An 18,766-nucleotide genomic window follows, 5' to 3' on the forward strand; every position below is an offset into this window, starting at 1 on the left:
GTCATCCAGAGAGATCCACAGGCCCTTCCGTGCAGAAGTGGCTACTCATCACCAACACAGGCATATTGCCAGGGCACGGCACCTTCGGGGGACATGAAGTAGTCAACGTAATGATCCCGGATAGCTACCCCCAAATTGGATGGAGATTGAAAATCCCAGTTGACAACATTATCAAGATTGGCTTGCTGGTTCTCAATTATCTCATCAGTTCTTTCAGGACGAGCATAATTGTGGAGAACACAGCAAGCCTTGATAATGTTGTCAACTGTTCTCACATCCAATTTGATGGTAGTACCCAGGACACACCACTGACTACTCATGATTCCGAAGGTGCATTCCACAACTCTTCGTGCCCTGGACAGCCGAAAATCAAAAATTCTTTTCCTGGTATCCAGTTCCCTCCGTGGATATGGGCGCAGCAGGTTTTGGAGCAAAGGGAATGCCTCATCCGATATCATCACAAATGGAACTGGATCTGTGGAGCCAGGCAAAGGTTCGGCTTCTGGGAGCGTATCGCCCGCTCGGAGAATTTGCAGACCAATCTGTGATGTTTGCAACACCCGAGAATCCCCAGTACTACCATAGGCACCAACGTCGATGGCAACAAATTTGCAGTTTGCATCAGCCACCGCCATCAGGACCACAGAAAAAAAAATTTTATAATTATAATATCTGGATCCTGAGTGCGGTGGCTGTTGCACCCTGACATGTTTGCCATCGACTGCACCTAGACAGTGTGGGAAATTGGCAACAGTTTGAAAGCCTGCTGCAACCTGTCGCCAAGTCTCCTCGGTTGGGCTCGGCATCACCCTGGGCTGCAATTTCTGCCAGATGACGACGCATGTACACCTCACAATTCCAGAGATGGTTGTGACACCAACTCGGAATTGGAAGTGCAGGGATGCATAGCTCTCGCCTGTGGCTAAAAAACTGCAGGTGATGAAAGCAATGGAAGTACGAACAGTCCTGCAGACATGAAATGACAAAAAATGGGAAGACATTATTTAACATAACTCACAATAATCTGTACTCACTAAGCCAAACATGTTGTAATTAATATTTTACTGAATTATCATAAAGTATTTAAACACTAACTATTGAAGATTCTCATAACACATCAACAACATAAAAACTCAACACAGAATTTCAACGACTATAGTGTGATGTTTTTTGCCCATTTTAAACATGTTAATTTAGGAAATTTTAGATTAGTTTTAAAGTTTGGGACTCCCTGACTAAGGGCCCTATTATACCACCAGTCAATATAATGTGTTTACATTGACCTTAAATTAATTCGGTTTTAGAAGCTGGATACATATAATTAATTTTGTCTTTATCATTTACTTCATTGTAGCCCTTTACTTGTGTTATTTTTAAAAATCATCGACATTTAACAAAATATAGGTGCCAATTCATATATATTTTCTGTGTTTTATAGAAGGAGAATGTGGGCTGTCTGTTGCCCAATAGATAGTGCTTATTATTGGAGAAAATGTTAAAATTTTGACTGGGAAAATTCAATACCTAAACCTATCTTTGGACTCCTTCAACCAATAGTTGTCGGAAATGTTGAAGACTATTTTGGTAGGCTGTGAAGTGTTAGAATACAAGTGTGTAATAAGCTTTGAAAGATATTTAAATATTTAGTGTAGAACTTTACTAAGTATAAGTGTAAATTGACATAGAAGATTATATTGCGCACATATGTTTTTTTATAAGGTCTTCAATAAGGAATGTAAAATGTTGTTGTAAGTAGATGGTTTATAAATGTCATACTCAAGAAATACAAGTGGTGAAGATTAAACGTGTGTGCTTCACCACCCAGTGGGAGAGTATCACAAATAAGAATTAATATGTACACAACACTCAACAACTACACATGTGAATGGCTGATCAATATTGTGGTGCTAAATGTATTTTATTAACTTTAATTATCAGCACTTGTAAACTGACCGAAAGGTGATGAGTAGCCTTTCCTCTGCACTTATTGCTTTTCTCATTTGAGTGTCCTGAAAGATCAGATCCACAGCGATAATTTGTAACAGATTGTCAAATTGAGCAACACTTAGGCGGCAGAAGGCTTGAAATTTCTCTTCGTACCTTAAGAAAATTTAATTGTGAAAGATATTATATGTTAATAGATAATAGATATATAATATTAAATTAAATAAATTAGGTGGGTCTGAAAGTACAGAGCGTGGGACCATGCAAAGAGTTAACAGTCTGCGCTTCATAGTGGTCAACTCCTCATGGTATTCTGAATAAAAATCATAGATATTTGGGCTATTGGTGAAAAAGAAGCCACTTAATTTTCCGTATAATCGTACCCATATATCCAACATTATACATCCCTGTTATCAATGTATATGCTCTGAAGATTTTTTTTTATTTACGTTAATCTTTGACAGTATGCGGATGTAGTAATGGATTCTATTAAATAAAGAAAATAAGCGCCCATATTATATGACAAATTAAATTAAAGGGTTTCTTCAGCATTACAAAACAGGTACATTTATAGCCTAGTGGTGTCTTTAGAATAAGTGAGTTTTTGAAACTCTGTGTGTTTGAAGAAAATTCTGATTATTAGTAAACCAATATTGTGCTGAGACAACAGCAGAGCGAAAAGTAGCCATTTTTTCCCCACACATAAGAACCCCGTTTACCAACTTAATGACTACAACAAGGTTACAGTGTGAAACTGTACACGGAAAACATACCTTTGTAAATCATGGTATAGATTGTTAAATACTCCTGCATGGTCATGGGCCTGGAGGATGGGATGTACCCAATATTGACGATGTCGTCTGCTCCTCTAATGGTAGAGAACAAATAGTAACAATATTATAACTGGCTAACCACACAGTCTACATAATATTGTTATGGAGACAAAACAAGTGCATTGTTGGCGACAAACCATTTTTAGGCATAGCATAAACTGTGCAATGTTTAAATTACATAATAGTGTACATTTTGTGTTGTCTTGTATGGTGTGCATTAATTTAGTGCATGATTTATCTCCCATTTAGTGGTGAAGGGTCTTGGTAGGAGATGGATTTCAGATGGTTAATGGATGTGTTAAAAAATTTTGTACTAGCATCCAAATTAACACTTTAACAAACTTGGCAATGTATGCAATTAATTTGATTTGACCCATTCCCTGGCAAAGCAGAAGATAAATAGGCTGCCCGGTGACACTATGCGAGACAACTGCTGCAATTATGGCCCTATTACACCCATTGTCTTGATGAGTAAGCAAGCGCTTTCAGCGCTCATTTTGCTCCTCGTTACCCACTTGCTGCCACCACTATTCAACGCGTCTGCAGTGAGTGGATGAGTTCAGGAGTGGCGGGGAGGAGCTGGGGGGGGGTGGGGGGGCTGGCCGCCACAACAATACCCCTATGGTTGACATTAACAGACACTGTGAGTCCAAAATTGTGAAGTGTGCCGTAAAGGTAATTGAAAAGTCACAATTTATGCCAGCAGTTATGCTTGATTGGTCCACATTAGAAAAATTACAGTTGCCCAGATTCAGGTCACATTGTGGTTATATAGGCCACAACTGTGGGTGACAGTAGTAGTTGATGCACAATATGTGTGACTGTGTAAATTTTGAATGGCAGAAGTCGACAGGTGGGTGGCTGAGAGTATGGGGAAAAGCCAGTTTTAGACTCAGGCATAATTGGTTGTGTATAGTGTAGACCATGTGTTAATTATGGGGAGACGTGGAGTTGGAGGAGTTCATGTATTGTGGATGGTGGTTCCCGGGAGTATAGACGTAGGCCTATACACCGCGTTTAACTCGCCCATACAAAATGTTGACTACAGCTGACAGGAGGTGGCCGAAGCATATTAAATTTAGCCTTGGTAACCAGATTAAACTGCAGTACACATGAAGGTAAGTTGGGCACACTGGGTGTTGCGTATACAGTTTTAGGATTTTGAGTTTAACTAAATGGAGGATACTTAAGTTGTCATAGTCAGTCTAGGATCTTTACTGACAAATCATCAGCATTACCGTGTCATGTAAACCCTCCTAATATCAGATTCCTCATATAGTGAGAAAATAAAGTCAGCAGGATCTTTGATGTGCCATAATTAGGTGATTATTCCAAATTATGCCAAAGTGTGTACATTAGTGTAAGCGTCGGGAAGCTGTCTATAAGACACAAGTATGTTTAGTCAATTTCCAGAATACTCCTTGTTAACTGTAGCCTCTCTACTGGGTATTTTGAGTCAAGTTGTTGGAGCTACTTATTGATTGATGTGTTTTTTGAGCTATTTTTACCTTACTTTTGTGGTTGCCGTAAAGGTTTTGACTCTGACTTTACACAGACTAGTTTACTAAATCTACAAATGAGTCCTGTTGTTATATTTATAATTTGATCCCATACATTTTGTGTATGGGCACCATTCCAATTGTTCAGTGGCACCATTTGATGGTACTGGTTAAGAAGTACTTCACAGTAAGTCATTGTCATTTTTTGAGAAAGCGTCAGGAGTGAAATGTGTTTGGGGGGGGATGTTTTCTGTTCTCTTTAGGCATGTTAGTAGTTTTGGATCAGTGGGATACAGAGTATTTTTGTCTAATCGACAGGTTTTTGAAGAGACAGGAGTTGGGGTTGAGGCACTGATGTAGTTTTTTTTTGGTTTTCTATTTTTTAGAAGATGTATGTTTTTTTTTAGATTTAGATGGCTGCAGGATTGTGTGTGTGTGAGCTATGGCTGCAGCAGGGTGTGTGTGTGTGTGTACTATTGCTGCCGCAGGCTGTGTGTATGAGTGTGTGTGTGTACTATGGGCGCAGTACCCTTTTTTTTTTTGTTTTAATGTAAAACTTGGTATATGGCTTAAGAAAGCTGTGTGTGTGTGAGCGGTACGGCTGCAGCAGGCTGTGTGTGTATGGCATAATGTGCCCCCACAGTGAATTTAGATAGGGACAACCGTTGATTTGTGGATAGAAGACTGCCCTACTTTGAGTACTTATTAAGAATTTCTTATCTCTTGTCCGATGATTGTTTGGATTTTCAACCTACACTCCACCATAGAACTGTTTGTGGAAGCTGGGAGAATAGATGCTGTTATTTGGAACATTAGGCCTTATTCACACGTTCCGTAATTTACGGATCCGTATTTCCGTATCCGAGTTAGTGCACATTGAAGTCTATTGGGCTATTCACGCGATCAGTAGCAGAAATGGATGAAAATCAATCCGTAAAAAAAAAAGGACATGTCCTTGTGCGGACCCGGTGCGGACCCAGATTTTTTCACGGATGCTCTCATTGACATCAATTGTCTACGGATTGTTTGCAGAGTGCAACATGTTTGGCATCTGTATTTCCGTAGAAAAATATGGATAACTCATGCTCCTATTGGCACAGCAGTATATAGAAGTGCTGGGATCTATAGTTCTCCGGATCTCTGTTGCTGCACACCGTATGCCGATTGTAGCAGAATCCTATTGTGTGCCGATTATAGCAGAATCAGTAGACGAATGTTATTGAGGTAGTGTTGGTGATGGTATATCAGAGAGCTGGGATCTGTAGTACTCCACAAGGTGAAGACCATACAGAAGGGTGCCTGCTCGGAACATTGCATACTTTATATTGTGCCGAATTTAGCTGACAGGCCATTCATTCACTGCTCACAGTCTCTTAATTGATTCATTGATACTTTCCTAACCACATAGCAATCACCAATTTATTGTGCTAATTGGTAATGATGATGGGCAGCTGGGCTACAAAGGTACAAGTACCAATTACCTCAATAAATTGGAGTGTTTACAATGTAGTTAGGAAAGTATCAATGAATCAATTAAGAGCACTGAAGGCAGAACGCACAGGAGGATCGCATAGGAGATGGTGTTATTACCGCAAAGGGGGTCTGATGCCGCCGCAGGAGGGGGTCTGATGCCGCCGCAGGAGGGGGTCTGATGATGCCAAGACCGGGCGAGCACGGAAGCATCCCCGGTTGCCATGGTGATTGCAGGAGGGGTCTGATGATGCCTGTAAAGACCGAGCACAGAAGTGTCCTCCTGCGATCACCATGGCAACTGGGGACGCTTCAGTGCTCGGTGGTGATTGCAGGCATCATCAGACTTCCGTGCTTCCGGATGCAATACGGAAGCAATACGGATGTCCAACTCGTAATTTTTAGCGGGTGGTTTCCGGACCCGAAAAAATTACGGAACGTGTGCATAAGGCCTAAGGGTAATGTCTTGAGTTGAGGGTTGTAACCATAGGAAGTAAACTGCCAGCCAACACGCCCACTATAGTATGCACATACGCAAGGAACTTTGTGGCAGCCAACTACACTACCTACCACAGCGGCTGTCACCCCATCAACCCTAAACCCTACCTCCTTACACCCCCAAAACCAAGCAATTCCGTGACGAACCAATCCGGATCCCTGCGACCGTCAAGGGCAGTTGACCTCACTGGCAACAGTAACACCCCCCTGGACCTTAGCCCCAGCCCCCCATATTGTCCTAAAAAATTGTATGCTCAGGGCGCATCACTGTGCTAAAGAGGTATTGAACCCAAGCTGAAACCAAAATAGGTTGCATAGTGTTTTGCAAACTACTACTCCCATCATGTCTCAATTTCAGTCCATGTTGATAGTAGTATTATTGGAAGATGTGCCCATACCGATTGCATAACTATTAATGAAATCATGTCTCACGCATAGTACAAGATTAGAGTTGTAGTACTTCAACCTGAGCCCCTTATTGGTCATGAACTCCAACTTCCATTATGTATTAGTGACAGTCCAGGTATAGCGATGCATTTTTGCTAAATGTGACTAATTAGATTAACTAAGTCCTACTGAAATCATGTTTAACTTTCAAAACAAAATGTTAGTCGTTGAAGTTATACAAGGGGCCATTGATGCTGCTCAACCTCTAGTTACATAACTCAGTGACAGTCCATGATTTGAGTTCTAGTGTAGCAACATGTGACCATTTTAGGTGCATAAATTATACTAACAGCATGTTCAAATATCTGTCAATGATGGGAGTTGTAGTTTTGGACAATGTGCACATTTGCATTACAAAGCTACTACTCTTTGACATTAGCCCTCCATATTACCCCCCTAAAACGAATGGAGATGTTTTATTAGGCTGGGTTCACACTATGTATATTTGAGGCTGTATTTGGTCTTTATGTCAGGTCCTCATAGCAACCAAAACCAGGAGTTGATTGAAAACACAGAAAAGGCTCTGTTCACACAATGTTGAAATTGAGTGGATGGCCGCCATCTAACGGTAAGTAACTGCCATTATTTCAATACAACAGCCGTTGTTTTAAAATAACCTCAAATATTTGCCATTAAATGACGGCCATCCACTCAGTTACAACAGTATGTGAACAGAGCCTTTCTGTGTTTTCAATCCACTCCTTGTTTTGGTTGCTATACAGCCTCAAATATAGAGTCTCAAATATACGTAGTGTGAACACCCTATAAATATACCTACCATTGTAGTTTTGATGGTAATGTGCCGGACTACATAACTAAAATGAATTAGTAATTATGTTCCAGATTAGACGATGTTACATACCACAAGGGGGAAACATTGGCAAGGTATACCAAGGGGAACCCAGTGTCAGGGTACACGAGGGGTAAGTAGTGGCAGGGTACACAAAGGCGCCAAGTTACATTCCAGCTCCAGCGGGGATATTGGCCTCTATTGACTGCTGCAGCGCGGCACAGAAGGAAGAGAAGTGGACGCGCAGGACTTAGGTGAGTATATGTTTTTAAATTTTTATGCTAAAATGGAGGTTGGAGAGCACAGGGGGGCTATATACTGGGGCAGAGCACACAGGGGGGGTTGATACAGGGGGAGATAGCACAGAGTAAGAGCAAGCACAGGTGGTGCTATATACAGGGGCAGAAAACACAGGGGGGCTATATACAGGGGAGAGAGCACAGGTGGGGCTATATCCAGTGAGAGAGAGAACAGGGGGGCTATATACAGGGGTAGAGAGCACAGAGGGGCAGTATCCTGGGGGATAGAGCACAGGGGAGCTATATACTGGTGAAGAGAGCACAGGGGGCCAAATACAGGGGGATAGAGCACAGGGGGGGGGGCTGCATACTGGGAGAGAGCATTGGGGGGCTATATACAGGAGTAGAGCACATGGGGGCCTATATACTACTGGAGAAGAGTGCAAAGGGGGGGCCCATATACTAATGGGGGAGAGTGTACGGGGGGGGGGGGGCTATATAATACAGAGGGTGAGCACACAGGGGGGCTATATACTACAGGGGGAGCTTTACACTACTAAAGCAGTCACCCCCCTGTGTAACTAAGTAGAAAGGGCCAGTGAGGGAGAGAGAAAATGCCATTTATCCTGCTTTTAAGCAAGAATTCTGTATGTAAATATTTCAACAACGTTTGAGAAAAGTAAGAAAACACGTTTCCTACTTATTTTCAAATGGGACCTTCACCGGAGAACAGACACTGGTAAATGGACCTTTACTTAAAATTGGTGCAGACCCCATCACTAGACTTGTGAATATGGTTCTTGCACAGATATGATTTCCAGTTTTCCAGTATTGGTGTGCCTCAAACCAGTGTAGCTAGTGTAACCTCCATCAGCATCTTCCCCTCAGCATACCAGCTGTCTCTCTTTACTGTATAATACTTGTGTTATAATGAGGGGCAGGCCTGTATCTGGCATGAGGCGAGGTGAAGTGTTTGCCTCAGGCGGCAGATAACACAGCCTTTGAGGGGGGTGGCATAAGCGTTCTGTGTCCTTATCTTTACAACAAGTTACGGCTCAGTGCCCAGCCGTGTTTCCTGTCAGTTCTCGCCACAGGCGGCAGTAAAGCTAGAAACTGCCCTGATGAGGGGCCCACATGAGGGGTTGATGCTAAAGGAGGTAAAGCATTAACCATTGTTGTGAGAATGTGACACTGTGTATCAATAACAATGGTGAGAACCAGTCTGTTGTTTTTTGTAGCTAGCAAACAAGTGTGTATAAGTTTATCTCCTTCACCATTATCCCCTCATGTGACCCCTCAGTATACCAGACGTCTCTCTGCACTGTCTAATACTGGTAGTATACAGAGGAGACAACATGAGGGGATGATGCTGAATGAGTTAAAAATATATACAGTGTTTAGAGACTGTGACAATGTCTATCAGTCACAGCTGTGAGTACCTGTGTTTGTATTTTTGTTGCTATCACACAAGTGTGTTTAGCTTTATCTCCTTCACCATTATCCCCTCATGTGGCCCCTCAGTATACCAGCTGTCTCTCTGCACTGACTAGACTGGTAGGATACAGAAAAGACAACATGAGGGGAAGATGCTGAATGAGGTAAAGTTAATTACGTTGGTGTGAGAGTCTGTGACACTATCAGTCACACCTTTGAACATGTGTTTTCCAGTATTTGAGGCTCTCACATCATTGTCTCCCTCAGCATTATCCCCTAATGTGGCCCCCTCTGCATACCAACAGCCTAATAAAGAAATGTATAAAAAACACCTTCACTATAAGGCTCATAAACCCCCACAGAATTACATAAAAACGTTTGGTTATTAAGTTTACCTCTTACTCACGTCTATGCAGGCTTAATGCCAGTTGCAAAAGCATTTTTAAATACGGTCGCCTAAGGCGAACTGGTCGATTGCTTGACATATTTGTGAGTTACACTTTCACTATGTCACCACACAACATCTATCACGACTGAGTTCAGTTTAAAAAGGGTTGTTTTTTTTTTATTACTCCTTCACACACAGCAACTACCTTTATTTACAATTACGACACATGAACAATCTGCCCGAAAATCGCAACACGCAAATACGCAATTGCGATTTTCGCACATGGAAATCGCGCAGAACCAACAAGCGATTTCCATGCGTTTTTCCTGCGTATCGCAGCAATACATACGCAGCAAATGCGCCCTGTGTTTGTACCCTTAATGGATGACAGCACCACCTTTTTTTACTTAAGTATTATTACCTAGCAACCAGGGCCGTATTTATTACTAGGCACCCGTGGTCCGGTGCCTAGGGCAGCACCTTGCAGGGCGGCAGCACCAGGGAGCAGGCGGAAGGAAACTACTTTTTTTTCCTTTTATTTTTTGATTCTCCACCTCCTATTCAGACTTGCCAGTAAATCTGGTGTCTTTCCAAGGGAGGGGGGTATGGTGGTATTGGTGAGGTCTGGTGGTGTTATCCAGTCACAGTATAGCGGTATTATGGATTATTGGCCATCCGCCTATTGGTTACCGCATGAGGGCCTGGTTTTGGCTGCATGTGGTGTCGTATAGTAAATGTGGGTATGTGGACTAAGACTGATCAGATATCAATATAATGTTCAAAAACTAGAAAATCATGATGCTAATTGGTGAAAGATGATGGGGCATCTGCAGCCTTAGCGCCTATGGCAGCTGGTAATACGGCCCTGCTTGCTACCCCTAGGCAGGCTCCACCCTACAGCCATGTACTAGGCCTCATTCCCTCATTTCTATGGCCCTATATATATATATATATATATTTGGGTGTTAGTGGCGTCTGCTGTGCACCTAGACAGCTGCCCATAGTTCAGCCCAGTGGTCACACATGCCGCCATGTATGACAGGAGTCACAGCTGCCTCTGCCCTGCTACAGCCTCTCATCACCCCAGTATAGCAGCGGCCCATGCATCCGGAAATCCCGCGAGAGCTGGGCGCCTGCTTCCATACAAGGACATATGTCAGCCAGTCCTCACGACGTCACCGCGGCTGGAATGCGTCCCACCCTTCTCCGTGGTCTACACTATCTGCTAAACGTGTCACCCGCCTATTCCTTTCTTTAACCGTCAAAGATTTACGGTAAATGCAGCGCGTCCGTTTATACGTCATAACGTAAATGAAGACAGTTTGGCGTAAGCGTTATATTTTATAGTGGCAGGCTACGTTCGAGCAGTCCTCCCCCGTGTTGCTGAGTGGTACGGTCCATCCGCTTTGAGCCTCGAGCAATGCGGAAGTGACTATCTGGAGGAGTGGTTGTGTACGGGGTGTTGGTCGGAGGTTGAGGTGAGAACGTCTGTGTAGTGACTGCAGCTCCGGCCGGTTCCATCTGTCTCTGCTCGGCGTACGGTAAGTGATGACTCGGTGTACAGTTATATCCTACGGTAGCCGGGGCAGCAGGGGACGGCGCCATACTACACAAAGCCCTGGCGGGGGTCGCCGTACACCTGGCCTACAACGCCCGTCATGTGCCTGCGGGAGGGGTGAGGTGTAGCTGTGCGATCGGCTACCATGTCAGTGATCGCCAACACTCCTGACTCCCAGCTTGTCCTGGCTCCATGCTGGGAGATGTAGTTTTGCAGCAGATTGGCGTTATATACAGTCTACGGTCTACAGGTTGGTGCAAGACTACAATTCCCAGCATGCCCCGGCAGTCATCGGCTGTTAGATCCTGGCTCCTCTAGATAGGACTGCACAGCAGTGTGCCCCAGCTGCTGCACAACTACTACTCCCATCATACTGGGGACCACTGGTCTACATAACCATATAATATAAACTCTAAGCTGTATGGTAGGAGCTAGGCGTATTATAGTATGGGGGAGGGGCGTATATAATATATACTGGGCTTATTATATTATGGGGGACATGTATAATATATATACTAGGCTTATTATAGTATGGGGGACATGTATAATATATATACTAGGCTTATTATAGCATGGGGGACATGTAAAATATATATATACCGGGCTTATTATAGTATGAGGGACATGTATAATATATATACCAGGCTTATTATAGCATGGGGGACATGTATAATATATATACTACACTTATTATAGTATGGGGGGCATATATAATATATACTAGGCTTATTATAGTATGGGGGACATGTATAATATATATACTGGGCTTATTATAGCATAGGGGAAATGTATAATATATATACTGGGCTTATTATAGCATGGGGAACATGTATAATATACATACCGGGCTTATTATAGTATGAGGGACATGTATAATATATATACACCAGGCTTATTTTAGTATGAGGGACATGTATAATATATATACTAGGCTTATTTTAGTATGGGGGACATGTATAATATATATATATATATATATATATATATATATATATATATATATATATATATATATACTAGGCTTATTATAGTATGGGGGACATGTATAATATATATACTAGGCTTATTATAGTATGGGGGGCATGTATAATATATATACCAGGCTTATTATAGTATGGGGGCATGTATAATATATATATACTAGGCTTATTATAGTATGGGGGACATGTATAATATATATATACTAGGCTTATTATAGTATGGGGGACATGTATAATATATATATATACTAGGCTTATTATAGCATGGGGGACATGTAGAACGCCTTTGGCTTGGTTGTTCCTTCCTGGAGGGAAGCTCTGGCTAGTTCACTGACGTCGAGACATGTGATGGTGTCTCTGCAGTGTTCTCTTGCATATTTGATTTCCCAGGGGGCAATGTGCTAGAATACACTGACGTTGAGACATGTGATGGTGTCTCTGCGGTGTTTTGGTTGATCTCCCTGAGGTCATCCAGCATCCTTCTGCATGCAGTTACTAGTCATTGCTCCCACTAGCCAGAAACCTACTCCACACTGATGAGGGGCAAAAACCCAGAAACAGCTGTCTGTGGATGGATACCTTGCTGAGGTGTTTTCCTAGACTGGAGAACGCCTTTGGCTTGGTTGTTCCTTCCCGGAGGGAAGCTCTGGCTAGTTCACTGACGTCGAGACATGTGATGGTGTCTCTGCAGTGTTCTCTTGCATATTTGATTTCCCAGGGGGCAATGTGCTAGAATACACTGACGTTGAGACATGTGATGGTGTCTCTGCGGTGTTTTGGTTGATCTCCCTGAGGTCAACCAGCGTCCTTTTGCATGCACTTACTAGTCATTGCTCCCACTAGCCAGAAACCTACTCCACACTGATGAGGGGCAAAAACCCAGAAACAGCTGTCTGTGGATGGATACCTTGCTGAGGTGGTTTCCTTGACTGGAGAACGCCTTTGGCTTGGTTGTTCCTTCCCGGAGGGAAGGTCTGGCTAGTTCACTGACGTCGAGACATGTGATGGTGTCTCTGCAGTGTTCTTTTACATATTATGGTATGAGGGACATGTATAATATATATACTAGGCTTATTATAGTATGGGGGACTTGTATAAGATATATATATGTTTACCAGGCTTATTATAGTATGGGGGACTTGTATAAGATAAACTAGGCTTATTATAGTATGGGGGACTTGTATGATACGGGGTAGCCATATAATATGGGTCGTTGTGTAGTATGGGTACTTGTACAGTATAACTTAGTCTTATAGAATGGGATAGTTGTATGGTATTGGACAGCCTTATTAACGTCTCCTAGTATTGCAGGCATCTTGGCGATCTGTAGAATAATATTGGATAGTGGCTTGTGTTGTATGTATCGTATGTTAGCAGTAGACAGTCTGGGCAGAATCCATATTGTGTGGCAGTGGATGAAGCCCTGTGTGTTAGGGTGCGTGCACACTGCGGAATGGCGGCGGATAACCCTTTGCGCATTCGCAGCTCGCACCTGTTTATTCTTTGGTTGGATGACGGAATCCGCCTGTGCATAGAATAGAGTCTGATACGGGCGGAGACGGGCGCGCCTGCATCACTCCGCCGGCGGGTGCGAGCTGCTGAATGCGCAACAGGTTATCTGTCACCATTATGCATCCTTTCGGCAGAGTTTGCCCGTGCGTAGAATGGTGTCTATGGCATGGGCGGAGAGGTGCACGGCCATGAATGGGTCCGAGCTACGGAATCCGGTGGAAATTCTCAGCTCGGGTTCCATATTGTGAACCCAGCCAAACGCTGTAGCTGTACAGGGTGGTGGCGGCTCCTGTAACTGATGTATGAGTAGTGTGAGCGGACTGTCTATCTAGATCTTGCACTCGGAGCCACTTCCTTCCCTGTAGTCTTCCTGTCTCTGTTGATAATGGTGCACATATGGCACGCTCTTATGTCTTATTGCATTCTTCTCATCACGCCCAGTCCTGCTTTACCTAGCTGGTGCATGAGCCCCTGCTGCTCAGAAGTGCAATGTACTTAGAAGCTTTTGGGGGCTGGTGAGATGGTGACACCCATAAATGCTTTCTCTTAGGTTGCCTTGTCTTCACATTGCAGGAGACCCTGTAACATCTTGGGATAATCAGAAATTCTAGAATGCCAAGCAAACTGAATGCAGATGTTCTAGCCTGAGAGGTTGCGTAATCCTCATCCCTGTAAACGTCTCCGCAGACGTCTTGTATGTGACTTCCCACATCACTGGTGCTCTGAGGATATGTGGTGTCTGTACGGGCCAAGCCCTGTGAAAACATAGGTGTGCTCTGTGGGATGGATTCACACACAGGTGGTTAAGCAGTGGGAGCCATATGACTTCTATAGTGGGTCTTTTATTTTATTTTTCAGCAGTCCTAGAAAATGTGGTGAAAAACTGCAGCTGGAAAAACAAACAAAAAAATGTGTGAACATGCCTATACAGGTTAGCCAAGGGTAGAAAGAACACAGCACCACACCTGTCCATAGGTTGTGTGTGGTAGTGCAACTCAATGGTACTGCGCTGCAATACCACACACAGAGGACAAGAGTGGTGCTGTTTCTGGTAAAAAGCGGACATGTTTTTATACATACAGTGGTGCCTCCATTCTTGAACAATTTGTTTCTTGAAGCACCATTTTCCCCAAAGTTTTGTTCAGTACTCACACTTTGCTCGGTAGCTAAACAAAACTGGGGAAGATAACTGTCAGCTGAACTATTGTTTAGCCAACAGTTATCAGAAGCGTTCGGGTACGACTGTTTAGATCAGGGAATCCCCCCTCATTATAAAGGGATTCCCCGCTCTCCTAAACAGAGATTCCTGGCCAGAAGCAGAAAACATCTGCTCTGGAGGGGCCCTGTCCCTACTGCTGCTGCTGAGCCGGCTCAGTTTCCCTGCCAGGCTGGGGTTAAGTTGTGATGCTGTGCACAGAACTACCTCTTAATCCCCTAGGAAGAGCAGAACACCAAAATGATGGGTGTTGTGCTGCTCTTTGGAAAAGATTCACTTACTTTTCCTGGCTGCTGTCTGTGAATTCATGTGAACAGCAGCTTCTAGTGATGGTCACATGATCTTCCCTATAGGCTGCTGTGCACATGAATACACACAGGAGCCAGGAAAAGTAAGTAAATCTTTTCCAAAGAGGAGCACAACACCCATCATTTCAGGGCTCCAGATGGCGACCAAAATGGTCGCCAATGCGACTGATATTTTGCAAATGGCGCCCAGATTTATTAATCTGGGCGCCATTTGCGACTGGCCCCGGCGGCGGCGCGCTGTCTCTTTAAGTATCCCCGGCTGATGCGCGGCTGCCGGGGGTGTCCCGTCCTATCCCCGGCAGCGCGGCGCATCAGTGAGCTGCCTGGGGCCCTGACTTCCGGCACAGGAAGCGCGCGTCAGAGACGCTTCCTGTGTCAGAAGTCACAGCCCCGGCGTACAGGGAGCTCACTGACGCGCCGCGCTGCCGGGGATAGGACGGGACACCCCCGGCAGCCGCGCATCAGCCGGGGACAGCGCCTGAAGAAGAAGAGGATCGCCGGGGGAGCGGGTTGTCAGGTGAGTTTGTGTGTTTGTTTTTTTTAAATACTGCTTAGCATAAAGGAAAGGGGGGGGCATCTATAATGGGGGGAGAAGAGAGTGCCATCTATAATGGGGGGAAGAGAAGGGGGGGCATCTATAATGGGGGGAGAAGAGGGGCCATCTTCAAGGGGGGGAGAGGGGGCTAGCTATAAGGGGAGGGGGTATCTATAAGGGGGGGAGAAGAGGGGGCATCTATAATGGGGAACAGGAGGGGGCATCTATAATGGGGGGGAGGAGGGGGCATCTATAATGGGGGGGAGGAGGGGGGCATCTATAATGGGGGGAGGAGGGGGCATCTATAATGGGGGGGAGGAGGGGGCATCTATAATGGGGATAGAGGGGGTCATCTATAAGGGGAGGGGGTATCTATAAGGGGGGGAGAAGAGGGGCCATCTTCAAGGGGGGGAGAGGGGGCTAGCTATAAGGGGAGGGGGTATCTATAAGGGGGGGAGAAGAGGGGGCATCTATAATGGGGAACAGGAGGGGGCATCTATAATGGGGGGGAGGAGGGGGCATCTATAATGGGGGGGAGGAGGGGGCATCTATAATGGGGGGAGGAGGGGGCATCTATAATGGGGGGGAGGAGGGGGCATCTATAATGGGGGGGAGGAGGGGGCATCTATAATGGGGATAGAGGGGGTCATCTATAAGGGGAGGGGGTATCTATAAGGGGGGGAGAAGAGGGGGCATCTATAATGGGGGGGGGGGAGAGGGGGCATCTATAATGGGGGGAGGAGGGGGCATCTATAATGGGGGTAGAGGGGGTCATCTATAAAAGGAGGGGGTCATCTATAAAAGGAGGGGGTCATCTATAAGGGGAGGGGGCCATCTATAAGTTTAGGGCAAACTGGCTGCAGACACTGGGAGATAGATATATGCACAATTATTATTATCAGGGCCCCTCAGGTGTCTGTATTGTAGGGGGTCACTTGCATTAGTCACTAGGTGAGAGATATATCTATCTATATACTCATCTTGTGGGGGGTCACTATGGCTGCAGTCATAAGTCTAGCTCAGTATGTATAGACTGTTGCAAGCTTTTAAAGGGCTCCCAACCCCCCGTTAGAACCCCCTATACTCACCTCATCGCGCCGGGTCCCGCTTCTGGAGGTGGTCAGGTCACGGAGATCTCAGCCGCTGCAGCCCGACGCGCACACTGAGAGATGAGTCCAACACTCATAGAGAATGACGGAGCGCTGGACTCTCCCGTCATTCTCTATGAGCGTTGGACTCATCTCTCAGCGTAAGCCGGGCTGCAGCGGCTGAGATCTCCGTGACCCGACCATCTTCAGAAGCGGGACCCGGCGCGATGAGGTGAGTATAGGGGGGTTGGGAGCCTGTCACCCCGGCACAGGGGTCGACAGGTTCCCTTTAAGTTCAAGTTCAGAAGAGTAAGCCTCATTAAAAGGCTAGCCAAGTGAAGCTGAAGTACTGAGTCAGACTGTATATGGTTGTCAGACTGGATATGGTTGTCAAGTTGCAAGTTTCCATGTTGAACATTTTCAAACTAAGAAAAGAAAGGATCTAAAGGAGGAGGAGGCTGCCGTGGCCTCTGCACACAGTAAGTCCCATGTAACATAACATTAATTTTACATGGTTTAAAATGTTGGCGACCAAATATTCTATTTGGCGCCTAAATTTTTCAGGTTAGGAGCCAATGGCTCCCAGGTAAATTTTTTAGTCTGGAGCCCTGCATTTTGGAGTTTTGCTTCTCCTAGGGGATTAAGAGTTAATGCTGTGCATAGCATCACAACTTAACCCCCAGCCTGGCTGGCAAACTGTGCTGGCTTAGCAGCAGTACAGGCAGGGCCCCTCCAGAGCAGAAGTTTTCTGCTCTAGATTTGTAGCTGGGATTCTCCACTCCTGCAGTAAGGAGCAGTGTGCAATGCACTGCCACTTATTATATGCCCAAAGGAGGCAAGCAGTTATGCCTTTACATTACTACTTAACTTTGTACACTCTCTCTGCACCTCACCCATGGAGTATAAAAAAAACAATTAAATGTATTTCCATGGTTTCCCATTGGAAAACTGCTGGGTGCTGGAACAGCCTTCTAGAAAAGATTAAAGGGGTACTTTTTAGCTATAGCCAGGGAGGAGGTGGAAGAGGTCAATGATGTCCACTTACCTCCCCGGTTCCTGCGCCGGGTCCCGGATCGTGCTGCCTGGCCGCTACCTGGTAAGTGGACATTGTTGGCCTCATCCACCTCCTCCCCGGCCATAGCCAGAAAAGCCCCCTAGCCCCTTTAAGTACCCCTTTAAGTTTGAGAACAGAGGTATGATTTTAGGGGAGGGAGAATACATCTGTACTGACACAGCGCAGTGGAATCCCTGAACAAGTTTTGACACACCTTTATAAGGGCTTTCATAGTACTGACTGCAATTTATTACTATGTTTTCTGTACCTGTATTACAGAAGCACTTCCAGAATAAATGTTACCACCTCTATAGATTATACATTACTGTCTTTAAGTGGCTCTCCCCCATCCACAGGGTAGTTGCAGTCCGACCCCTAAGATCTTTGTAATGACGTCAGTTTACTGAGTGAATGTAACAGGAACGTAGTTGAGCGACCAGCACGCCGTTCTTTCTCTATGGGGCCTCTGAATCTGGCCAAGCTTTGAGCTCGGCAGTGTTTGGGCGTTCTATAGAGAAGTTATGTAATGCTGGCCACTGTCGTCATTCAGGATACAATTTACCACCATTCTTTGTATTGGTGGGGATCCCAGCAGTTATACCCTGACTGATCAGCTAGTTATCCCTATCCTGTGGATGGGGGATAAGTTAGGATCTTGGGATAACCCCTTTAAATACACAGCCTTTGCGGTAGCTGGTAGGCCACAGGATAATATTTAGCTCATCTTTAAAGGGGTACTCCAGACAGGAAAAAAATGTTTTTAAATCATCTGGCGTCAGAATGTTACACAGATTTGTAAGTTTGTAAGTAAAAAAAAAATCTTCCAGTACTTATCAGCTGCTGTATGCCCTGAAGGCAAATCTCCATACAAAGCCTCTGCTGCTCTGGACAGTTCTTGACACAGACAAAGGTGGCAGCAGAGAGCACTGTGCCAAACTGGAAAGAATAAACCACTTCCTGCAGGGCAAGCGGC

The 18,766-nt window shown here is 44.8% G+C and overlaps 2 protein-coding genes across 2 annotated transcripts in view; one reads left to right on the top strand and one right to left on the bottom strand.

The window, feature by feature from the left end:
• On the bottom strand, positions 1-11,147 carry LOC138784145 (uncharacterized). The gene is made up of 5 exons (XM_069959658.1): positions 10,937-11,147; positions 9,333-9,460; positions 2,718-2,812; positions 1,954-2,100; positions 1-930 (listed from the first exon to the last, which is right to left on the bottom strand). Exons 1-5 carry the CDS (start codon positions 11,145-11,147, stop codon positions 42-44), a joined length of 1,470 nt encoding a protein of 489 aa, XP_069815759.1. The 3' UTR covers positions 1-41.
• Positions 10,959-18,766, top strand: part of LOC138783259 (myosin regulatory light chain 2, smooth muscle minor isoform) — an 18,051-nt gene continuing 10,243 nt past the window's right edge. The window contains exon 1 of the mRNA XM_069957734.1: positions 10,959-11,083. The gene's annotated coding sequence lies outside the window, so the exon portion shown is untranslated. The remainder of the gene's footprint in view (positions 11,084-18,766) is intronic.

This window comes from Dendropsophus ebraccatus, chromosome 2, assembly GCF_027789765.1.
Source record: "Dendropsophus ebraccatus isolate aDenEbr1 chromosome 2, aDenEbr1.pat, whole genome shotgun sequence".
NCBI classification, from domain to species: Eukaryota; Metazoa; Chordata; class Amphibia; order Anura; family Hylidae; genus Dendropsophus; species Dendropsophus ebraccatus.

Excerpts from the sequence above, each read along its gene's own strand:
- LOC138784145 (XM_069959658.1), bottom strand. The coding sequence starts at position 11,147 with ATGGCGCCGTCCCCTGCTGCCCCGGCTACCGTAGGATATAACTGTACA. Across the intron at positions 9,461-10,936 it reads AGGCTCAAAGCGGATGGACC|GCTGTTGGTATGCAGAGGGG; the intron begins GTACCACTCAGC and ends TTTCTTTATTAG. Across the intron at positions 2,813-9,332 it reads TCACAGACTCTCACACCAAC|AGGAGCAGACGACATCGTCA; the intron begins GTAATTAACTTT and ends CTCTACCATTAG.